The sequence below is a fragment of the Gorilla gorilla genome, chromosome 9 (assembly GCF_029281585.2).
Source record: "Gorilla gorilla gorilla isolate KB3781 chromosome 9, NHGRI_mGorGor1-v2.1_pri, whole genome shotgun sequence".
Lineage (NCBI taxonomy): Eukaryota > Metazoa > Chordata > Mammalia > Primates > Hominidae > Gorilla > Gorilla gorilla.
The window spans coordinates 139,853,444-139,878,739 of record NC_073233.2 but is presented as its reverse complement, the minus strand read 5'-3'; the positions used below and the strand labels follow the sequence as shown (position 1 = coordinate 139,878,739).

General features: G+C 45.4%; 1 protein-coding gene across 10 annotated transcripts in view; it reads right to left on the bottom strand.

The window, feature by feature from the left end:
- The window catches only part of NTM (neurotrimin), a 973,658-nt gene that overhangs the window by 410,141 nt on the left and 538,221 nt on the right, over positions 1 to 25,296 (bottom strand). For 8 of the 10 annotated variants that reach the window (XM_019037288.4, XM_055356411.2, XM_019037289.4 and 5 more), the window contains one exon: positions 23,101 to 23,185. In XM_019037288.4, the coding sequence (XP_018892833.1) occupies positions 23,101 to 23,185 (85 nt within the window). Of the gene's footprint in view, positions 1 to 23,100; positions 24,221 to 24,760; positions 24,859 to 25,296 lie in introns of those variants that run through there. The other 2 variants (XM_063693685.1, XM_055356417.2) reach the window with 2 other exon arrangements.

The window sequence follows — 25,296 nt, the reverse complement described above, 5'->3', positions numbered from 1 at the left end:
TGACCTCCTCTTGCACAATGAAAAGAGATCCCTACCTGTGGCCTGGCTTACAGACCCTGCAGGTCTGTCTGCTCCACCTCTCCCCGTTGTTTATGCTGCTGCACACACAGGGGTCTCTCTTCCCTCCCTCCAGCAAAGGACGCTTGCTCCCTGCGGTGTCCTGCTCTCAGATCCTTGCTGGGCCAGCTCCTTCTCTCCATTGACATCTCAGCTCAAATGTCACTTCCTCTCAGAGAGACATCCACTAGCCCACCAGCCACCCAGGCAGCCTCCGTCACAGCACTTTCCCCTACCTGGGATGTTTGTATATGTTACCTTGTTTGTTACTATCTCCTCTCACAAGACCATAAGCTCCAAGAATACATCATGTCTCTCTCATTCACTGCAGAATCCATGATACATCACATGCACATAATAAAAATTTCAATGAATGAATGAATGAATGAATATTTACCCTGTGTCAGGCACTGTAAAGACTTTATATGGATTATGATAATTAATCCTCAAAACATCCCAACAAGGTAGTTCCTATTAATTAGTACTCTTCTGCCTCTGAAGCTAAGTAAACTTCTCAGCTGACTGCAGAGCCCATTCACTTAATCATTTATTTGTATTCTCCATATATTACTCTGTGATACACTCTAGGGAATAATGTTCTCAATGGGTTGCCACAATACAATAAAGAGCCTTCTCATTCACCAGGAAAAAAAGGTCAAAGATGCTTCCTTCATTTATGTATGGAGTTTATTTTATTGTGTTCTTGCTTCTTAAAAATTAGTAATTTTATACCCCGTGCACATGGTAACTATACATAAAAAAGACCAGTGCTGTTGTTTAGAACACAGGACCTTGGGATCAAATCCCCATTCAGCCACACGCTGGTCATAGACCCCTCAACTTCTCTGTATTTCAGACCCTCATTTTTTAAATTGGGATGGTCAAGGGGCTCTGAGTGTTAAAGGAGGTAATATGTAGGGCACTTTGTAAAACAACATCCCCCCCAAAAAAAAGAGTTCAGTAAATGCCCACTAGAATTTATATTATTATTAAATATATTTCTGACTACTTAATTACCCAGTTCACGCTTTTCCTCACCAAGCTAGATTTCATCTATTTCAATAACCCAAATTCATTGCCCACGGGACTTTGATATTAAGACAGATTCTTCCACTCCTTATTCTGCTTGGGTATAGGTTAAGAAGCTTTGAGATAGAGTCTTTCCGGGAAGAGGACACTAAAGCACTAACTTAATAAAACTTTGTGATTAAACCTGGGAGACCTAAGGCACAGTCCAGAGCCATTAGTTTCAAGTTCAGGAGCAAACCACAGCACAAGGAGACTGGCTGCATAACCTTAAATAATCACCCAGCAGCTAGAGTGGAAAACAGTGCGTTTCGTATCTTTAACCTAGATAAATGAATGTCTTATTTAGAAAGAGCAAATCCTTTGCGGGGAAACTAGATGGTCAGGCACATGGAACTCCCAGCTGAAACACAAGGTGTTTGGAAAACAATAGTCTCATTTTTGATGGAAGCACCTTACAAACCGGCCAAGTGCACCAGAAAGAGCTGAGCCCAGGTGATGCCTGCGGGTGTAGGGGAGTGAGGTCTCTAGGGCAGGCACCCACCTCCCTGCCCCAGGGCCCCACGCACTCCCTGACAGTCCCAGGACCAGGAGCCAATTGGCAGTGCCGGCTGCACTTGCAGGAGAAACAGAGCGTCACTGCCAGCTTTTAGTGACAAAAGGAGTGTTCATAGCAGGCGCGTTGACAGCTGTCCGAGTGCCACATTTATTTACAAAATGTTAGTTAAATTACTGACAGTTGGCGCTGTGGAGGAAAAGCTGAGAGAAAAGCTGACATTTCTTGATCTAGTGGCGCTCAGCTCACAGCCCTGGCTCTGCTCCCCTGTCTATTTATTAATCCCATTATTTGCTTGTTACTTTATCTATTTATGGCTTCTGGCTTATTCACCGGCCATTGCTTTTAAGAGGCTTCGTGTTTCCCGGGCAGTTAAATTGCTCCACTCAATTCGGTTCCAAAGGCCCTTGGCCTAAAAGTTGCCCCAAGGATCGGCTGTTCCAACCAGCCTCTGTACCTCCTGCAGCTCAGGCCCAGCTCAGCAGCATCTGGAAAGTCCCCTGTGGGCAGGGAGCGAATCCCTTTGCAGCACATACTGATGACCAACGCATGCTCATTAAGGTATAAATCATCACCACCATCAGCATTGTCTCCTATTCCTTGTCTGCTGATCAGAGACAGGCTTTCTGTGCAGAAGCTGGACGAAGTGCTTCCATTTTTTATTCTTTCTGACGGGGCAATTAAGATGCAGGAAGAATTGGGGTGATAAATGAAGATCAACATTCTGCCTCTGCACTGTTTTAGACACTAAAACATATTTCCGATACAGCATGTACAATCTCTTTTCCTCAAATGTTGAAAAAGCATATATTGCAATAAACTGTGGTCTTTACCTTTTTCCTGATGTTTCTTCTTATGTCAAAATAATGCATGTTTTTGTTGACAATTTAAACTATACCAATAAGCAAGGGATTATTCTTGTTCTAGACATCCTATTTGGAATCATAGGCTTCATCTTCCTTTCCCATCCACCCGCCCCACTCCACAGCATGTGTCACCAGTTAATTTATTCTATGTTTTGTATGTATTTTGTTCACTGTCTCATTCCACCAGGAGGGAAGTGCTGTGAGGACAGGGATTTTATTATGTTTGACAACTACTGGATTCCACAAAGCCTAGAACAGTGCCTAGCACATGGTTGGCACGGAATGGATACTTGCTGAATAAAATTGAACCTGACGTAGCCATCCAGAGACACGCTTATCAGTCTTCCTGGTTCTGACAGCCCTGGCTGCTCTGGGCTTAGTTGGAAACAGATCGAGGCACGGCCATGGTGGGAAAGACTCGCGAAGGCCACCCACAACTCTGAGGTCCTCTCTCCCGCCAGAAATGGGTCAGCTGTAGCTGGTGGCCTCTTGCTGCTCCAGTTCCCTATTGTATTTTGGCTGCCATGGCACAGCCGCCCTGGCCCTCATAGATGCAGGCCCCTTCCCGCCACCACTTCTCCGCCAAACCGCCAGTGTCCCTTCTGTGCTCCTGCACCACCCCCCACCCCATCCCAGATTACAAGGTGGCCTTCTAGACCAGCAGTGGCTCCTTCTCAGTCACCTCCTGAGGTCTTGCTTCTGAAGCTCTCCATTCCTAGCCAGGTCATGGGCATGTGGAAGACAGGAACTGTGTCTTATTTATTTCTGTAGCCCAAACATCACCTAGTGCAATGCCCTACACATGCGGATGTGTGTGCAAAAAGCCCCATGGCCTACACAAATCAGTGTGTGGTCAAAAGGAACACACACACATACACACACACACACATATATATATATTACTATTTTTTTTTTTTGAGGCACTGTCTTGTTCTGTAGCCCAGGCTGGACTGCAGTGGCTCCATCTCAGTTCACTGTAGCCTCGACCTCCTGGGCTCAAGCAATCTTCCTGTCTCAGCCTCTCCAGTAGCTGGGACCACAAGCGCATACCACCATGCCCAGCTAATTTTTGTATTTGTGTAGAGACAGGGTTTTGCCCAGGCTGGTCTTGAACTCCAGGCTCAAGTGATCCACCCACCTCAGCCTCCCAAAGTGCTGGGATTACAGATGTAAGCCACCACACCTGGCCTAGGAACCTATTTTTATGACACTAATCCTATCTGGTTATGAAAACCCAAAATTTAATTTTTTAATTTAATAATTCGAGAAAACACAAAAAGATCTATGTCACTGGCAATTCCACTATGCAGAAACGTTATGAACACTACCATGTTGATGTCAAAGCCTTTCTGCTTTTATTTAATATTTTTAGCAGGTGTTTTGTGTACTCACACACACACAGTCAAAGAGCATCAAAGCACTTCTGACTGATGGGTTGTAGACCAGTTAATTACCTGAAATGACTGAGTTAGAGCTCTGCCTTTGTTCACATTCAGGACTACATTAATTTTAAATTATTAGAAAATGCATAACATCAAATGAAAAACATTTGCAGGAGAATACATAAAATTTCTTTCTATTTGGAGGGAAAAACAAGAAAAACTAGACAATATGTTGTTTGAGAATAATTATATATTTGGTAAAAGTCTAAAGGAAAGGAGGAAATAAACAAAAATTCAGGCCAGTGGTGATCTCCTCAAGCAAGAAAGGGTAGAAAATAGGGGGGAGTGCAGAAAGTTTCACAGGTAATAGAAGGTTCTATTTCTTAGATTGTGCCAAGAGAACACAGGTGATCAATGTCTTATGTTTTTATACATAGATATGTTAGGCACATGCTGGTATATAAAATATTTCATAACAAAAGGAAAATACTATGCAATAATATGCCTTCGGCTCCCTGTACACATAAAATATTGTGCTCCTCGAGGAAGCATTTCATTAAACATTTACTGAGTGCAGGGCATGAGCTGGGCCCAGTGTGAGGGGCCAGAAGGTTGAAAATAAGCATGGAGGAAGGAGGACCAACCAGAGGGCAACAAGTACCCTGCATTCTTCCTCTGCCCACCTGCTCAAACCATATATGGCCACCTGTCCCACTCACTTCCACTGTCTAGAAGGGAAGGCTTTGGTGACAACGGTAAAGAGTTAATAGAAAAGTTTCAAATGCATTTCTAATGGGAATTATATATTAATATTGCCTTTTAAAATAGAAGTATGTTTAATTAATATTTTCTCTGCAACTCAGTGTAATTGTTGGGAAATACAGACCAAAAAGTCACTGGTGTACACTGAATGATTAAACAACCCCCAACACCGACCAAGGCAATAACATCAACACTAAATGAACAGTAATTATATACTTTTTTAAAGCAATGAAAAAGTGTTTAAAAGTAGATAAGAAAATAAGAATAGAAGCTTATAGCCTCTTTGCTGATGCATTCATGACAAATCATTCTTTCTGGACATTTCACGGATTTCAGCCATCACAGGACCATGAGCACGAGGTAGCTGAGCCTTTGATCACAAACGACAAGGAAAGTCCAGGGAGCGGCCTGGTGTTTATTCACCCAGGAAAGCAAGCGGACTTCGTGGAATTTCACGATCCTTCGAGGAAACCTTCATGATATGACCATTGGAAGTGGCTTCTTCCTTTGTGAATCAGTGTGAACCAAAAAAAAAGAAAGTCTGCAGAAGTGACCTTTGTCCTATATCACAGTTAAGTGCTTAAAACAATGGAGGTGGCACAGGGAACTGTGGGAGTGCAGAGGAGGTTCTACACGAGGGCTGTGTCCTGTCTCTAACACAAAAACGCAAAGAAAATACAGCCTTTGCCGTATATAAAAAAAGGAAAGTTTTTATAAGGGCAATAAGTTACAGAAAAATAAAAAATTAAAAAAAAAAAACTGCTAACATGCAGCAGCTCAAACTGTCAAACTGCTCCAGGGGCTTCCCATAAGACGAAGAATAAAATCCAAAGCCATCACCAAGGCCTGTGGCTTGGACCAGGCCCCGCCCACATCTGCCCCCGTTGGTTCAGGCCAAGGATGATCCCTCCTCAGCACCTTTGTATCTGCCTCGGAAACCGCTCTCCTAAATGTGGGCAGGCTCACGCCCTCATTCATCAGCTCTCACTCAAGGCCTGCGTAGGAGGGCCTTCCCCTAACCAGGGAGTCTACACTCGCACACTTCCTCCTTTCCCCTCCCTGGCTGCCGCTCTCCTCTTCAGAGCATTCATCACTACCAGACACCGCACTGTGCGGCCACTTACTTCTTCACTGTCTTCTCAAGTCTCAGGGTCTAGAACGGTGTTAGGCACTTAGCAGATGTGCCTAACATCTGCTTTCAAGGAACACTTTCTTTCCTGAATAAATAATTGAATGATTCTAAACAACACACTATGGGAACATGAGAAAACAAGAGGTTTGTACTGATTGAAAAAATGAAGGAAAGCGTGAGAATGATGCTGTTTGCAGGATTTTCACCGGACTTGCTGGGGGGTGGGTGGGTGGTTGAGAAAGAGTCAGGGAGAAGGAGGTGGAAAATGCAACCAGGCTAAGCAAGCCATGGGGAATGGTGAGTTCAGAGTTTGTAGTGGGACAAAACACAGACGGGAGACCACAGAAAACAAACAGAGTTTGCAGTGAGACAAAACACAGACGGGAGACCACAGAAAACAAACAGAGTTTGCAGTGGGACAAAACACAGACGGGAGACCACAGAAAACAAACAGAGTTTGCGGTGGGACAAAACACAGACGGGAGACCACAGAAAAGGTTTGTGTCTGGAGATTCTGGCAACAGCCAGAACGTCTTCCAGCATCCTCTATACATGCCTAAGCATTTTAGCTTGTTTTTGCTAATGGAATGTATTAACAATATGAAATAACTTGTTTAGTGCCTCATATATGCCAGGTACAATCCTTAAGAATTTATATCTTGTCTTAATGTAATTATTAAAAATACTTACGATAAGTATTATAAGTATCTAGCCACGCTGTAAAGAAAATTCACAGGGTAGACCCTCGGGTAACCCTTGTAAAGCACTTATCATGTAAGCATAGGTTCTCATTAAGCGCTTCTACCGATGTTGGTTTCTGTTGTTATTACTAATATTATGGTGATGATTTTTGTAACAACTCTGTCAGGTAGGTATTAAGATATAATTTAGCCCCATTTCACAGATTAAAAAAAAACAAAGGCTCAGACAGATTAGGTTAATAATTTTACAGCTCAAATTAAGTCCCAGCTTAAGTTTTTCCCAATACCAGAATCCATTGTTCCCACTATAGAACATATTCTCAATTCACATGTTTCATGCAGACTTATAAGTTGAGTATATATGTTTAGGATAAATATGTATATACTGTATCTAGCCATGCTGTAAAGAAAATTCATAGGGTAGACTCCTGGCTATTGGGAGCTGACTATGTGTGACCCCATCTCTGATGCTACCACAGGGCTCTGTGATTTTATGTCTCTGTAACAGTGTCAATAAAATCCTTCTCTGGGTATCAAGTGTCCTTCTACACTATCAAGTATCCCACATTTGCTTTCCTTCTTCCTGTTAGTAAGTACGGAACCCCATGCTGTGAATAGTATTTTGAAAGTCTGTTGAAACTGTGTGCTTAAAGGAATTAGCAGAAGCCAAAGTGGCAACAGTCAAGTGCACGTGGCTTCCAGAGGAAGGTGACCATAGGCCTTAGGTGAAAAGACAAAGCTGCATCCATTTACTGTGGATAAAAATTCAAACAAAATATATACACTTCCCATCTAGGCTTAACTCTCCAAGTCTTGCTAGAGACTTGGGCAAGATTTTGTTTTTGACAATGGCTCCAAGGCCAGGCCAGGATCCTGGTGTGGTGCTTGGAGCCCAGCATCAACTACTAATTATACATTAATGGTAACTAGGAAAGCAACTACTTTTTAAATAACAAAGGTAACCCCAGGTGCAGGGAAATGTCAGACTGAATGCTTAATAAAGTTGGTGCAAAATGCTCTAGGGTGCAATGTTAAATTTTCAGCCACAAATGGAGATAATCCAAGAAATTTTTTAAAAAGGCAAAAATCTCACTTCCTTAGCATACACACTGTGTAGGTTTGATTACTGAATAGAGAGATGAAATATGTGCTAAATAATTCTTCTGAACAGCTCATTAGGCCTAATCCATCTCTGATTTCTATGAGTCCATTAATTCCAAATACGTGCCTACTTATACTTACACACACATCCATATATGATCGTAAAATGCCAGCTTAATTTCACAATGTAATATCTTGGAAATGGCAACAGGTAAAACGTCAAATTGGATATCATGCACATTTTAAACGTTTATAACTTTCAGATGTGATAAGTGAAAATGACAAGAGTGGACCCAAGAAGGATGACATTTCAGTTAGAAAACCCCGGATCCTCACGGCTGGATGTGTGTGCTGCAGGGGTGACACATCAAATATGGGTTGCCACAAATCCACAAAGTCCACATGGAAACTACCAGGCCTCTGTGCGCAGCAAGTGAATCCACACAGGTGTTGGGGCTACTCGCTTATGTGGGATTTTTATTTAATTCCCATCTCCTGAGAGCTGTGCTCCTATCATCATTCACAGCTTAATTTTGACATGGTAAGAGCACTTACAGACACTGAGGACCCCCCAGATCCTTTGGTTGACTGCCTGCCCCTTATTCAGCTTTGACCCTTCCTCCTCCTTGCCTTGCTCGTCTTTCACTAGGTCATTCCACTTGCCCATCCATCTGCCCAGCACGCTGTTCCCTGCATGGCTCTCCCCACGGTTCACCACCTTGACCATCATGCAAGCCCCTACCCCTCCCTGCACACCAGGTTACTCTGTCCCCTAACCTACAGTTTACTTTCTGCCCCAATACTTTCCACCATGTGATGCGTTGTTTGTTTGTTTACTTATTTGTTTTCCGACAGCTGGTTCCTGCTAAGTACAGTTGTGCAGCTTGTGCGCTGCTCAAGGGCTGAAGAAGGTAACAAAATAATGCAGCTGCCACTCTGTTTACTCAGCCAGGGACTCCAGTGAACAACATCGTCAGCGAGGAATGCCTACTCCTACTTTGTCTGCGCAAGTTGCATGCTAGGAGAAGATGCCTTTTTTTCTAATCCATACAAGTTGCAACCCTCATCTCCTTCACTAAACATCACTCTGCAAGAGAGGAACTTAGCACCTAGAACAGCTCCTGGCTCATAGGAGATGTACAGTAGGCACTACTGAAGCAACACAGCAAAACACATGCATCTATTCTCCAAGGATACATTCAGCTCCTATTATGTGCCAGGCACTGTGCAGCATACCAAAGCAACAACAAAAGTAAGACAAGATCCCTGACCCCTGAATTACAAAAGGTGGAATCCAGGCACCTGAATCTTGCCCCCTGTCTCTGCATTACCTCCATTCCTTGTACGTCTCCTACCCACAACTCTGGCTTAGCCTCTTCCCCTTTCCACAGCTTCCTTTCTCCTTTACCCAAATCCATACACGATTTCTCCACCACCTGGTTTCTCTTCAAGGCTTGGAACTCTGGCTGGGTGTGGTGGCTCACATCTATCTGTAATCCCAGCACTTTGGCAGGCCAAGGCAGGCAGATCACTTGATCCCAGGAGTCTGAGACCTCCTCGGCAACATGGTGAAACCCTGTCTCTCAAAAAAAATACAAAAATTAGCTGGGCATGGTGGCATGTACCTGTGGTCCCAGCTATTTGGGAGGCTGAGGTGGGAAGGTAACCTGAGCCCAGGGAGGTTGAGGCTGCAGTGAGCTGAGACTGCATCTCTGCACTCCAGCCTGGGTGACAGAGCAAGACCCTGTTAAAAAAAAAAAAAAAAAAGAGAAAAGAAAGAAAAAAAAAGGAACTCTAATAGTGGTTTTCTCTTCTTTCTCTTTAACATTTTTGAGAACAAGCCTACAAATCATCCTATCTATCTCTTTAGTGTGTGTGTCAATTAAAACACTGGATATTAGAATATCTCTGGCACAAAAGGTTAAACTAAATAAGTGACCTCCAGCCATTAATGAGTAATTTATCATCTAAGAGGTATTTTCAGCAATTGTAGCATGTCTTGAGTTATGTCCATTATGGATATGTGCTCATTTGCCTCAAGGTAAAACTTTTCCTTGTCACTGGTTTTCACATTCCTGTAGAATAAAGCAGACATGTTACTTGGACCACAGATGTAAACAGTCAAGCAACTGAAAATCAAACATTTGAGACTTCCGTTTGAAAAGGCCATGGTTCTCACTTTCAGACACATGCAAAAATCACCAAAAGTCTTGCCAAGAAATTGTAATAAGTGCTTAGGTCTGGATTCAGAAACTACATCTGTATATTTCTATGCAGCTGAAATCAGAAAATATAAATTATAATGGTTGAGTATTGAATTAGATAGGATAATGCTAGCTATTGTAACAAATCATCTCTGAACTCTCAGAAGCCTGAATAAAAGTTTGTTTTTCCTTTAGGTAATAATTTAACAAGGTTCCTGGCCAGCTGGTGGGTGGGGGTGTGAGCCCTGCTCTGTGCCGTCATTCAAGAATTTGGCCGATGGAGCTCTGCCCAACAGGACACAGGTTTCCAAGGTAATTTTGGACATCAACATCCAGATGGTCTAAGGAGAAAGGAAAGAACATAAAGAATTTCACAGGGGATGTTTTTCTGGGCCAACCTACACAGAGCTTCGGCTCACATTCCTTTGGGTAGAGCTGTCACATGGTCACCTCTAAATTCAAAAGAGGCTGGGAAAGGCAGCTGAGTTTGTGCTCAGGGGAAAAATAAAAAAACTTATATACGATTTGAGCAGCTAGTAATCTCTTCCTCAAAACTCAAGAACGAAACAGAGCAGTATTCTCACTTCACAGAGTGAACCTGAAGCCTGGGAATGCTCATTTTCTTAGCAGCCCCACATGATGCGTTGGGACAGAGCCAGGACTAAAAGCCAGGTCACCTTGGCCCCGAGACCACAAGTCACATGCCATAAGCAACGAACTGCGCTGATACTTTTCAAAAACCACCCCACCACCAGATGTCTGTGTAACTGTAGAGTGTGCACCAGTGTCAGCCACGGCCCCCAGCTCCGCGCCCTGCACTGTGCATTTCCACACGTAGCTCCAGGGTCACGAGAGGCACACCCTGCCCTCTGCCCACCATGGGCCCACTGTAGGCCAGGTACTTCCTCAGCTATGTAAGGCTAACACCAAGTATGAGCAGAGTGCCAGGCACTGTTCTGAGTACTTCACGCTTCACACTGGCCCGGAACCCCTATTATTAGTCCCTTCAAATGATGATAAACTGAGGCACAGCAAGGCTAATCCATGTGCCAAAGGTCATACACCCAGTGGCTGAGCCAGAATTTGAAACTGGGGATGGGAGGAGGGTCGGGCTCCAGACCCTGCACTTAATCATTATCCTCTAGAGCTCTAAGGTACAATTCTCTTAATAAAGAAAGGTTAACGTGAAAGATTGGACATTGAATGACGCGTGAAACTTCAGGCTCACAGCCTGATTTCTAGCTGCCACTTCACTTCCTTCCCTTCCCCCAAAGTTTGTAGGCCTTGAGCAGAATAATCCTTATTCTCCAGTGTTTATTAGATTTTCCATAAAACTCCTTGCGAAAGTGGATATTTAAAGGCCCTTTAGATTCCACATGTGTAGATTTTATGAAGTGTGTCACATTGCCTGACAATTTCCTCCTCAATGTCTCATTCCACTCTCTGACCTAGAAAACAAACACGCCAGCTCACGCACACCCTATCTGAACTCTGTTTAATAACACCCAATCCCATGCCAATACAGAGACAGACATGAGTTTCCTCTTTCTAGTAAAAGATAAATAATTTCACTATTAATAGCTTACTATTATTCCTAACAAACGTTTCATTCACTCAACAAATATCCTGTAATAGATCCCATGTCCCAGGCAGTAAAGTAATCACTATAAATGAGAGCAATAAACTCAGCAGCTTGGTGGACCTTGCATTTTAGGAGGAGTAGCAATAAATGAGAAATACATAAATAACAGAAGAAATACATAAATAACCGACTTCTCTAGGTGTTACAGGCTATGAAGAAAGTTAAAGCTAGGTAGAGGGATAGAAAGGTGGGGGCTGAGGACATGGCTATTTCAAACAGGATGATCTGCAAAGCCTTTTTTTTTAAAACGGGGTCTTGGAGTAGATGCATGAATTCAATGAAGGTCTAGGCCCATAAGTTTATAGCAGATCCTGAGAGAGGGAAGAACATTTCTTAAGTCAAGAACAGTCTTAGTAAGTTCCAGGAACAGCAGAGAAGTTCAGCGTTCTGCATTCCCACGAGCGAGGCAGCAGTGACGTGGGGAGTGGTATGAGGCTTAGATAGGCAGCAGGTGATTAAAAAGCCTCTACTCCATCGAGGTGTTTGCATTTCATTCTAAGTTTAGCCAGAAGCCACTGCAGATTTTGAACAGAGTCAGGTAATTCTTGTGAAATGGCAGCTGGGGCTGCCAGCAGATAATAAACTCCAGGGGAACAGGAGTAAAAACAGGGAGACCAGACAAGATGCCACCAGAATAGCCGAGGAGAGACGGTGGTGGCTTTGCCCAGGGAGGTAGTGCTTGAGATGGTAAAAAGTGGTCTGATTCAGGATAACTCTTAAAAGAAAAGACAACCAGAATTTAGTGGTGAATTAGATGAAGCACAGGAGAGAATGAAAAAAATAAAAGATGTACTAGGTTTGCAGTTCCTAAGATCAGAAAGACTGAGGGAAGGGCAGGATGGAGTAGCTGGCCGTGGTCCAGTGGGCCTTGCGTCAAGGGTACTGGCTGGGAGGACCCAGTTTGAACGTCATCATTAAAAGGCTCTGTAGATGAGCAGCAGGATGTGCGGTCTGGAGGACCAGAGTGAAGAAGCGTGGTCAGAACTGATGGCAGATGACCACGGCAAGGAAGGGGCAGAGGGCAACAGAGCCAAGTGGCATTTGCTGCACCCTAACTGGACATGTCGAGAAAGGTGAAAAAGAAATGTCCAGCAGCCATAATGAGTAGCAAGGAGGACGTTTATCCAACTTTCAGGCCTCAGGGTAAGCAAGGTGTGGGAGAAAAACAGCCACTTTTGAGGACTCCAGGAGTGGAAATAATCCAGGGAACAGCCGAGTTTCAACTAAAGCAAAAAAGAAAAAAATAATAATAAGGGGGGAACATTCAAAGTAGAGACTGGAGATGTAAAAATGTTGCTGGTGACAGATCATTAAGTCCAGAGAGTAAAAAGGTTTGGAGGATGAGGAAGAGGTTTGTAACTGGGTTGGGCTGTTGGATGTTGGGATATGAATCTAGAAAACGATGCATGGCCCTGGGGTTGGGGGTCTGTGACTTCTCAGGTGGTCGAGATAACTGAGAAGATACAATAGGGTTTGTGCTGATGGCCTCTGAGGAATAAAAGGGCAAGCATTTCCACCCTGATTGGCTTCTTTAGGATTTGTAATGGAGAGGCTGGGCTCACGACTGAGACCCAGAAGCATTCTGGACTCTGGCACTTCCTCTGTGGACTGCAGTGGCTCGTGTCATAGCTGGGAACTGGGTGATCTAACCAGGCCTATCTACGGTCCTTTGCAAGATCGTTACTATTATTTAACAAAATTGTTTTTAAATATGCAAATGTTCCAGTGTCCTACTGCTGTCATAATATAGTATCAAAACTGGGGGCTGAAAACAGTGGAAATGTGTTGTCTCACAGTTCTGGAGCCCAGAAGTCTGAAATCATGGAGATCACCGTGTTGGCAGGGCCATACTCCCTTTGAAACTTGTAGGGAAGTTTCCCTCATTGCCTCTTCCTAATTCCTGGCTGCTTGCTGGCAATCTGTGGCATTTCTTGGCTTGCAGGTGCATCACTACAGCCTCTGCCTTTGTTGTCACTCTCTGCGTGTCTTCTGTGTCTCCACATAGGCATCTTTTTACCAGAACACCAGTTATATTGGTTTAGAGGCACACTCTACTCTAGTATGACCTCACCTTAGCTAATTATATCTGTAGCAACCATATTTACAAATAAAGTCACATTGTAAGCTATTGGAGGTTAGGACATCAATATGATTTTTTTATGGTGGGGAGATGGGACAAAATTCAACCCGTAACACCACTGCATTGCTATTTCCAGCTTTTCTGTATAAAAACTGCACTAAATTAAAAATAATTCACATGCGTTCTTTTTCTTACTTATAGCTTCTGAAGGGTTAGAATTTTGGATTGAGCCCTCCTGACAGGTAAATTTGTCCAAAGATGATTATTCTGAATGTGAGAGCATTTTTTCACTCATCCGGCACATTAGAGGCTGTTTGAAAGCAGAGAAGATTAAGAAACTATTTTCACACAGATACATCTTCCTTTGACTCCTAACATGAACCTAACAAAGCTTGTTTGAAGGTCGATTTTAGTTTTTTTAATTTTCCATCAGTCTGTTGGTTGATGCTGTTTTCATTAAAAATTCTATTATTTTAAGAAATCCATCAGCAAGATTGTAAGATGAGTTCATACGTTCATTTTATAAGACAAATCTAACCCCCCAAAAGCTTTCTAAGCCAAAACATTTCACACTGATAAGACAGCAAGTTGCCCAAATACACCCAAATAAAACCAAATAATTCAAAAATGTGAATAAATGAGATTTAAGAAAAACAGATCATGAAAGATCAAGACAGCTATTCATAGTTCACTACGTTTAAACTAATTTAAGCCCTTTGACACTGGGTTAAAATGGACAGGACTCTTCCTGTGATCCCATCAGTGAATGCTGAGATCAGTTTCTAATGTCAGATGCACTGGTGTTGCCCTAGACCTGACCAAAAGTAAAATTCCCAAATGCAAAGAAGCCTCCTTCTCTATTTTCACCATCACCACTCAAGCCCTGAGCCTGCCTCCCAATCATCAGGAGATATGAATGAAGAGAAGATTTACAATTAGAGAGCATTAAAGCTGCAAGAGTCTTAAACTACCCCTTCTCCAACACATGTTATCCCAGACCCTGTTTTTTACCATTTGACTCCACTGGAATTATCATGGAAAAATCATTTCTCCAAGGAAAAGGGGTCCGGCACTCCGAAATCTATGCATGAATTCACAGATAACCTGCTCCACAGAACCTTCTGGATGAATTTTTCTGATGGGAAATGCATCTTCAGAGCCATGAACTGTCACAACCTGCTATGCAACAATCTTTTTATGAAAAACAAAGAAATATCTTTCTTCTCACTCCCTCTCAGAAATCAAACATCTCAAGAAACGATTTGAAACTGAAGAATCTCTAAACAGATGTGTAGGAGAGGCACCACAAAAAAACTCACAATTATAGGTGGACAAAGGGGGATTTGTCCACCTATAATTGGATCTTTCAGAAGCAAGACATGGTATATCTGCCAAAGTGTTTAAGCTACAATAGTTTATAATGAAAATTGGTATATGTGTGTATATTATATACATATATATGCACACATGCATATGTACATACATATATATTCATATATAGAGAAAGAAAGTTATAACTATATACTATGTTTTGTGTGTGTTATCTCATTTTAACCTAAAACAACACTTGGAGATGGGTAATAACGGTCCTGTTTAAATGCAGGGTGGAGAGATTACAAATTTTGCCTGCAATCAACAAACTGCCTGAGCCAGAGTTTGTAGATTCCTGTCTCCCACTCTATCTTCTTTCTAGCCTACCCCTCCTGGTACCTACGAGTCAGTAAGGTCTTGTGTGTTAGAGATGTTTGTCTCCAATGATTGTACTCCTAGTAAACTTCCCCGTTGCTTCCTTCTCCCTTCAGCTCACACATGCAATTTGAAATTGCATCCTAAACCCAATAAGTCCTTGGTTTCCTAAAAATATTTGACCATCTATAATGATGTTGGTAGTATTGCTTATTATTTATTTAGTATTAGTTACCTATTACACAGTGGGAACCCATCAACTTACTCCTGAGGAAGCAAAATGACCTTAAATAACACAAGGACAATGTTGTATTTTACTCCTCAGTGGAGACTTTCAACCTAAGAGAACAAACATGCCATTACCATTAATTATCTTTTTTTTTTACAAGATTCCCCAGGAGAGATGCCTATTACTAATTTAAAAAAAAAAAAAAAGGAAGCGTTTTGGAGCTGGTCCCTGTTGTTCCCCTGGTGCTATGGCATCCAGATCCACTGACTGGCCTGTAGAATCCTCCTGGAATTGGTGTCTGCCTAGACTGGTTCAATACTGCATTCCAGAGAAGTACGTGGAAATGTTCATGGTATTACTAACTCCAGGTGAGAAAGTCCAAGATTGCTGATACCTAAAGCCAAAGATCAATGGAAGAACCTGGAATGAGAGTCTTCCTCCGAACAAACTATAGAAATGGTTGGATTCTGTGAGTAGAAGGGGCCTCTAGAGGTCTGCTGGGTCCCTGTGTCTCCACGCCATGGATGACATGAAACCTTAAACACTCCCAGGCCCTGTTCCTCATGCTTCAGGAGAGGGGATTCCTGTGCATCACGACAAGGAGGGACAACCAAACTCACTGGGTCTCTAGTGGGAGAGGAACTTGGCAATGAAGAATACAAGGGACAGAACGAGACCAGCACTATGGAACAGAGGGGGATTGCCTAGGAGTCAGACACCACCCATCTTGAGTCCCAGGCTCAGCACCCACCTGAGTATGTGAGCTGGGAAAATACCTTCACTGTGCCTCTCAGCGCTTTGGTTTCCTGCTCTGTAAAATCAGAGTAATCACTGTGTCCACCTGATGGAGTATCTGTGAGGATTCAATGAGGTTCTTCTGGTAAACTGCTCAGCACAGGACATGACCCACAGCAAACAGCTGTCCCACATGGAATGAGAGTCAAAGCATAAGAACACAAGGTGTGGTACGGACTAAACCAGCAGTCAGGAGAGAACACGGTGATAAATGTCAGCTAAATGCATTGAAAGCATTGATGGTCAGGAGGATGCTTTTGCACTTAGGAAAACATGGCCTTTCCTTCAGCATGCAGAGCCCCAAGTGAGGGCTCACAGCCTGGGGATGGAGAGTGTACTGGCTGCCGGCCCTCTCACCCTTCTGGAAGGCCTCCTTGTGCAAGACTGATTATCACTACTTCCACTATCTGTAAAACCAGGTGGTTGACCTCCCAGCTCTCTGCAATCCTTTCAAATTCAAGAACGCAATGCATTTAAAAGGGGGAGAAAGGAGACATTTTTCTGCAAAGCACTTATGGTTTAGATGAGGGGTGTTAGAGAACTGAGCTGGCCCCCTGTAGCCTCCTCTGGCTTTCAGTGACAACTGGCATACTCCTACTCCTTCTGCCCTATGTTTGGTTGAGTTTTTAGTTTTCCCATTTTAGTTTTTGGCTCCTCAACAGCTGAATGTGCTTCCAGGAGCCTCCCTCCTTGGTCCCATCTGTGCCTGCTCCTCAGAGCCACAGGACACCAGCCGGATGCCTGGCAAGCCCAGAGGTGAGTGCCCAGTGGCGGGTCCTGAGAGGGGGAAGGGCAGTGGGAGCAGCACAGGTCTTCTGAGTAGCATTGCTATTCTGAACGGGTGAACTCATAAACAACGGATCAATAGTTATACCACCACAACCACTGCCAGCAGACTCCACAAACAGAGAGAAAGGATGGGCAGAGTGCTTTTCTGTGTCCCTCCTCATCTTGAAAATGCTAATTTCCCTGGGGTTGACTATCATTGTTCCTTCAAAGACTTAAGGACTGGGTGGGGAGGTGACCCAGCAGAAGGAAGGCAAGTGTCATGGGTGCAAATATGAAATAATGGACAACCAACACACCTCATCTGTGGCCTAGACAGACAGACACAAGTTCAATGACTTCTATGTATTTGTAACCTGTCTCCAGCACCTCCACAGGAGCAGCCTCACACAGCTGCCCAGTCAGAAATGACACTGAGGAAGTAACATGCCCAAGGCAAGGACAACACAAGACAATCCAGGAAAAAGGACATAGACTCCAAGGAGAAGAAGATGTGATCTCAGGCCTTCATTCCTGCAGTCATTCATGCAACAAATTTATTGAACACCTTCTATCCGCCAGACACTGCTAACAAGACAGAGCATATCTCTTCTCAAGGAATTTTCAGTCCCTTTGGGGAAGACAACCCATACACAGATAACCAAATAATGAATGGGATAACTTCAGATGGAGATGATTGTTCTGAAGAAAAACTCCAGGATGATATGCCAGGGTAAGACTGGTGGTAGTGGTAGAGGATTATTTTGATTTGGTATCAGGAAAGGCATCAGGGAGGGAATTCTCTGTGAGCTTAGGCCAAAATGACAAGAAACAGCTGTCCATGGGAAGATCAGGGTAGGGGTGTTCCCAGCAGGGCGGACCACAAGAGGAAACGCTTTGCAGCTGGAATAAGCTGTGTTTATGGGTGTCCACAACAGAGTGAGTGAAAGGAAAGGCAGGATGAGAGTCCTTCGAATTTTATTGGCAAATTCCACAGGCCAAGCCAGGTGCTGCGGATTACGAGGCAAGCCTGGAGGAGGCCTAGTTCCGCCCTTAAGAGGCTGTGGAGTAGCTGGAGGGACTACCAGAGAATCCATCTGCTTATCAAATGAAACTCCGAGCACCTTACATGACATGAGCAAAGTGCCACAGCTTCCTTCATCTAGAGGGTGACTCCCTGGGTCCTCTCAAGTATCAAAACCACATTTAGTCTGTGTGATTCCATGGAGTTCCATATCAAAACTCAACCAAAATTGCATACATTTCTCAGACCTTCAATTCCTAACTCACCCTGGAAAAACAACATCATCCAATCGCTAAGCCTATGGTCTAGAGGCACGAAGGAATGCAGAGTTCAGCCTCTGATACCCACCTGCCAAGTGATCCCCAGGAGAGAATGCACTTTACTAGCTGCTGCCTTAATTGGGGAATCTCTGAAATGTAGAAAGCATTCATTGAAACTGCCAAGTGACAGGTGTGTTGATGCTTAGTGAAGGTCTCTAAGTGAATGACACCCATGCATTGGGGCATCTGGGGCTCTCTGATTCCTCACTGATGTCTGCTCACTTCCACCCAGGAGCTAGGAGCTAGCGCAGTCCTGCCAACCCACAGAAAGCCTTCACTCCAACAGAGGGGCTCTGCTCCAGCCACGGACAGAGTGATCGCCCACGTTTTCATGGTGTACTCTGCCTCACAAGGTCTATGACCTCTTTGTCCACAGCCAGCTTTTCCAGTTGGACCCAAGCCCCCAAAAGCCAAGTCCAGGCCATACGCCTTTCCACACCCAAACACCCAGCTCAGTGCCTGATATGGTCTGGCTGTGTCCCCACCCAAATCTCATCTTGAATTGTAGCTCCCATAATTCCTGTGTGTTGTGGGAGGGACCCAGTGGGAGATAATTGAATCATCAAGGCAGTTTTCCCCATACTGCTCTGGTGGTAGTGAATAAGTCTCACAGGATCTGATGATTTTATAAGGGGTTTCCCCTTTCTCTTGGCTTTCATTGTCTCATCTGCTGCTATGTAAAATGTGCCTTTTGCCTTCTGCCATGATTGTGAGACCTCCCCAGCCACGTGGAACTGTGAGTCCATTAAACCTCTTTTTCTCTATAAATTACCCAGTCTTCGGTATGTCTTTATCAGCACTGCCTAACGGACTAATACAGTCCCCTTCTTGAAAGAACCACTCAATACATTTCTGATTGACTGTAGTTGAAATTTAAAATAAAATGATAGAGAAATGTGGTAAGGAGATAAACTGAATATAGCTGGGGGATATCGTTGTTTGGCTTTCATTCATTTTGTTTGAGTAAGCATCTGCCAGCACACAGTGCTCATGCCATGACAAGGCATGATTCTTGCTTTCCAAGAGGTGCTCTGCAGCCCAAGGGAAGAAAGAAGACAGAGAGATAACACTGGAAAACAGAGTCTAAGCCAAAATGAATAGGGCAGACATTAAGTGCCACAGAAGAATGAGAGGAACACGAATCCAAAGGGTCCTGAATAGTCCTGGGAAGCCTGGTGTACAAAGTCAAGGAGTGGAGTCCTGAGCTAGCATACTGGTCTGCCACTGGCTGCTTATGTGATTTCAGGTAAGTTACCCCTCTCTAGGCCTTAACCGGGAATAATTAAGTCTATTTCAGAGAGGTGTGAGGAGTAAATGTTACTGTTTACATAAAGTGTACAAACAGTAACAGACCAATGATAGTACTATGTATCTTATTAACGTGATTATTACCAGTGCTTCATAGCCTGGCTTCAAAGCTTCCTAGCTGTGCCACCTTCATCAAAGGATGTAAACTCTCCACACCTCAGTTTCCTCATCTGTAAAATAGGGATAATAATAACTCCTACACCATAGGGCTGTTATTAAAGTGTTAATGTTATGAGGCTGAATGATAGGTTAGATATTATTAAAACACTTAGATACTCCCTAACACGTAGTGAGCACTCAATTAACATTGGCTAATAGTATTATTACAGCAGATTCTGTTTTACCTCACCCTTTTAAGAAATATGCCTACAAAATGTCAGCGGGAGGGCAGAAAGAGTGGGAGACTGCAAATTGTAATTCTTTTCAGGCTGTCAATGCTATGCTAATTGAAACATTTCCCAATACCTCCACAAGGATTGTTAGAGCTACTTGGATAAGATAAAACATTTTTTAAAGTTTCCTCACATTAGAATCTTCTGCTGAGCATTTATTCTTTAGGGACTGCAAAAGATCCTCAAAATATGATGTTGGTGAGAACAAAGCAGAATAAAATGAAATTAGAGCAAAAAGTCCTCTGCTGGTTATGAAGAAAACTGCATGTATCACCATCATCACCCAATCACCCATAGGAAGATGGATATGGTGGCCCTCCAGGCCAGAGCACAGGTGCTCTGGTCTCCCCTAGTTGTGGTTCCTTACAGCTTGGTTATATGATTAGCCAAAACAGAAAAAAACAAACGGAAGAAGAAAGAAAGACAGACGGAAGGAAGGAAGGAAGGGTCCTCTGTCCCCCTACACACACACAATACAAAGCAAAAAGAAAATAACTCAGAACTCTGAACTACTAGATTGTTGCAACCTACAGTCAGGTTACATGAAAATGCAGCAATTTTTATGCAAACAAAATACATTCTGAAATTCCTACTTGCCTCTCTGTACACAGAACAGGAAAATGCAGGACCTATGTTTGAGAGTTCAGGGGCTTCCACTCCACCAAAGTCCATCCCAGCAGGGCAGCCCTTCCTTGTTCTAGCGCATCAGAGTCTGAGAAGGAGGGCAATCCTGAGAGGACTGAGCATCCTCCATACTGGTTGCTTGTTACACCTGGTGCCTGATTCATATCCTAAGTCAGGCCTATGGTCAAGGGCTGGTGTCGCTCAGACCCTAGCTCATCTAATCCCTGCCCTGTAGTGCTCCATCCACTGTGAGGGCCTTTCTCTTGAGTGTCAGGAAGACATTCAGCCCCTGAGGCTGGCACAGAATGGCAGAAGATGTTCCAGAAGGAACTTGGCTGGGTTGGGGCCAATTCAAGGGTCTAGAAAGGAAGCTCCACCATGTTCCCATCTCCATCCATACCCAAACAATACCACTGGGTTGAGAACACATGTGAAAATGCAAACAAACATTAGTGCTGAAAGAGAGAGGGGGACCGGCAGAATGAGAAAAAAGAACCATGAAAGGGAAGACAAAGAAAGATAAGTCAGCCAGTACATGATAATGCGATTTCAAAAAGAAGCTCCTCCTAATTCAGGCCTGTCCCGTGATTCAGCCTCTGCTGAATGCAGCCACCCTCTGGACAGTCCTGACTTTGATAAGCCTTGAAGACTACCTTCTGGAGACCAGATCCCGGCCTGGTCTCTGTCTGCCAGGACCCACTTCCTGTTTATTTATCTTCAAGTCTCTACAGAGCTACCTTACACCTTTTCCTTGAAAAAAAAAATCCCATTTATGTCTAAAATGTTCCCCATTGAGAATGTCTCTGTCCCTGGGAGGCCCTCCTTGCAGCCAAGGACTAGGGACAAAGGGGGCATCCAGAGAACAAGTATTTCTTGAACAAGAAAATTTCCTTGATTATTACTGCTCTAGACATTTATTTTTGGTTTTTTATTTAAGTAGTCTGAAATCACTGCATATTTGTAACTCCCCTGAAATCCATTTTTAAAGCAGATACACAATCATTTCTGAGTGGGGGAAGGAAGTTGCTTTATTTTTGCTCAGAAGAGTGGAAGAGGTGGGTCTCGTGAGCCAACAAATAACTAGGAGTTCACCAGAGCCATGAGGATAAGCTCTGCCTAGACAAAGGATCACTGGATGCTTGTAGCCCTGCACGGGTCCCTAAATTACACACTTCCTTTGGCAATGTCCTGATAACTCAGCTCTGTATTGACATTGCCTCCTCTTCACCATTTTCTATCCTATAGATATTGCCTTAAGTATACAGTCCAAAACAACCCAATCCTAGAAAAAGTCATCAGAGGGGTAAAACAGTAGACACCGGCACCAGGGTTATCTTTCCAGAAATCTTCATGTGCAAAGGACAGGAATATTGCCATGTTGCCTTGTGGTTAGTTCTGTCGCTTAGTTTGGAAAACTTTATTGAAGAGGGCAGACTAAACCAAGGAGAGGCAGGGAAATCGTTCCCATGAACCTTCTTAACGTCCACCTCATGCTTATTCTCTTATAAAATTCCAGAGAATAAAATTTCCCATCGCAATCATTAAGTGTTTTGCCCTCATATGAGAGGTGTGGTTTATCAACACTGGAAATTGAGTTAGCGTTTCTGCAGGCAAGGTAATCAGGGAGATAGAATCATTCTACCTTACACAAAGCATAACCAAGATTCTTCTTCTTCTCCTCCCCCAGTGCCTGTAAGCCTTAACCCCAGAAGCCAATCAGGACCCAACCCAACACTGAAACCTAGTTTCTCTTCAGTAGACGAGTTTTGCATGTACTGTTTTGGTGGAGAGCAGGAACACAACACAGTTCACTACAGTAAATGCCATTTTCCACGGACAAATCAGACTCCATGACTTGGGCCTCAGAAAGCCACGTTCAGACAGGAGAAAGCATCTCTGTCTGCCCACCAGCTCACGGCATGAAGGCACCCCAGGAAAGCCCGGGCACAGTCAGGCCCAGGACAAAACAGCGGCTCTCCCAGAGTGCAGGAGCCAGGGCTGGCAAAGCCCCATGGCATGGGCGAGTGGGGGCATTCACTCCAAGCCAGACCCCTCCTTTGGGGCTCATTAACTTCAGAGAAGACTGCTGGCGGGGAGCCCCTCCAAGCCCCCTGTCACCACGGCCACCAGGCTCAGGCACAGACAGTGCCAGGCACAAGTCCCTCAATCTCAGCGACCACCTGGTCCAGCCACCCCTCACCTTTAACAAGTGCCTGAGCCGCAGAGGCCAGTTTTTGGGAAAAAGCTCACCGCCAGAACCTCTGAGCCTTTCCCTATGACTGCCACATTCCCGGGCAGAGCCCCCAGCGCAGCCATAAATTGTGCAGCCCAGGGAACCAGCGACCTCTCCGCCAACCCAGGCACGCCTCAGTGCACACACCTGCACCCCTGCCCCTTACCCCCACCCCATACAAATCATCAGTTCGTAGAATAATGTCAGCTCCCTACCTGAGGGTGGCGCTCTCCCCCTGCCGGACCGTCACGTTGTCCATAGCTTTGGGGAAGGTGGCATCTCCGCTGCGCACGGGCACTCCTGTGGGTACAAGGAACAGCAGCCTGAGAGACACGACCACGAGGCACTTCCAGGGCAGGAACAGGTACCCACAGACCCCCATTCTCGACAGCCACAACTTCCCAGAACTCCAGCAGCCGCACGGCACACGCCCCCCGGGCGAGCACAGGAAGTGGGTGGGGTGCGGAGCGAGCGCGGGGAGTGAGCGGTGAACTAGCGGCGACCGGGAGGCGCGGGGAGGAGAAAAGCGCGCAGACTCCTCCACGTCTAATATTCCTCCCCCAAATCCAGCCTCGGCTTGCCAGCCTCGGAAAACCGGTTCCACGGAGGACGGCCAAAGGGGGCTCCCTCCTTGCTGCTTCTGCCGGGAAGGTGGCCGAGGAGGGGGAAAAGCGAGGCAGCTGAAAGGTGTGGGCGCGTCTCAGGAGCCGCTCCTTCCCAGTGGCAGTTCAGACATGGCACTTTGGCGAGGAGTAAGCACTTTGGTACCAGAAGGGGACGGGGTGGGCTTCATCCAGCTACCCAGAGGCGGTCTGCAGTCCCTCAGTTCGAACAGGGGAAATCCAACACTTCGTAAGTTTCGGAGCCGGGCTCGCCACCGGAAAACAATCGGAAACAATAGCAGATGGGAAGTGGAGCTCGCAGGAGGCGCAGGGGTGGCGCGCGGAGGAGACGGCCGCGCGGGCTTCGTGCAATCCGGTCCCGGGATCCTGCGGCAGCCGCCTCGGTCAACTTCCTCAGAGCCCAAATGCGCGCCGCAGCCGCCGCTATCCGGCGGGGCTCGGTGGGGCAGGGGCTGCGGCGGTGGCCGAGGAAGGAGAGGCCGGGCGGCGGGAGCGGACCGCGGCGGCCCCAAGCTCGGTAGCTCGCTGGGGAAGGCGCGGCGCAGCCGGCACCGGAGCCGCGCGGACGCCAAGCTCAGCGGCCGCCCCCGGCCTCCGCGCCGCCTTCCTCCCGGGAGCAGCCCCGACGCGCGCGGGCCCCGACCGCCGGGGTTGTCATGGCAGCAGCTCCATCCCTGACCGCCACTTTCTCCCGGTGCCGCCTCGGAGCGAGCGGGCGGGCTGGCGGCGCGGATTGCGCTCTCATCCCGGCGGGCGGGCGCGGGGCGCCGGGCGCGGGCGCCCACCTTAACCCCCGCCGCGCCGGGCCCGGGCTGTGCACCAGCCCAGCCCAGGCCAGGAGTTTAACCATTTACGCGCTTCCAAATTAGGAAAAAAGACAAAGTTACCATGCAGCCTTAATCAGCCCCAGACTTGAGACATCTTAATAAGGGTCACAAACTAATTAACTGGGAAAGGAACACCCTGCAGCATGCATACATGCACCTTTAAAATGATCAGATTAATCCCATTAGCATTCAGAGTAAACTCAGAGTGTTGGGAGGATGTTTTAGAAGAACCTCATAGTTATTCAGTAGTACAGCACCCGCCCAGCAGCCCCCCACAAAGCTGCTCAAAACCCCAGAGACTCAACACTACCATTCTAGAGATCTGCCATATATAAAACAAATCCAAAATCACAGAAGCCTCTTAGTGTGCGAAACTGGAAAAATCGCATCATCAAAATGTTGGTCAAGTTCAGACACCCACTTACATTCTTTATTCTTGTTTTGTCGCCATTAAAAGATGCTGGGCCTGCAAAAGTGCTCACTTGGGTGGATGAGTGTGAGCCACTTGCTGTATTTATACAGCAGACTCCCAGGTTTCCTGGGCCTCACACTCTCGCACAGCTGATTTCATCTTTAAGAGGTGTGTTTCTCAAATTCTTGAAACCCGGGGAGAGACTGGATTTGCCTCGGTCCCTGTCACTTCTCCTCTCTGGCTGCTGCTGGTCCTCCTGTGCCTATGTTATTATTTCTCCCTTAACTTCGGCTCTGAGGGAATGGCCTGCGTTTCCTTTCCCTGGCTGGTCCTGGTCCTTGTGCAAGGGGGAAGCACAGAGCAGCTCAGCAGGCACAGTGGTGGTGACATTAATAATGCTCCCTTCTCAGGGATTCCCAGAGCCGGGCTCCAGCCCTGACCCACATTCTCCTTGGGGATGGAGAGGAGGCAACAGTGGCTTTGTTTTTCCCCTAGACTCTATCAAACACAACCAGGAAGCTTTTTGTTGTTGTTGTTAACAACTGTTAA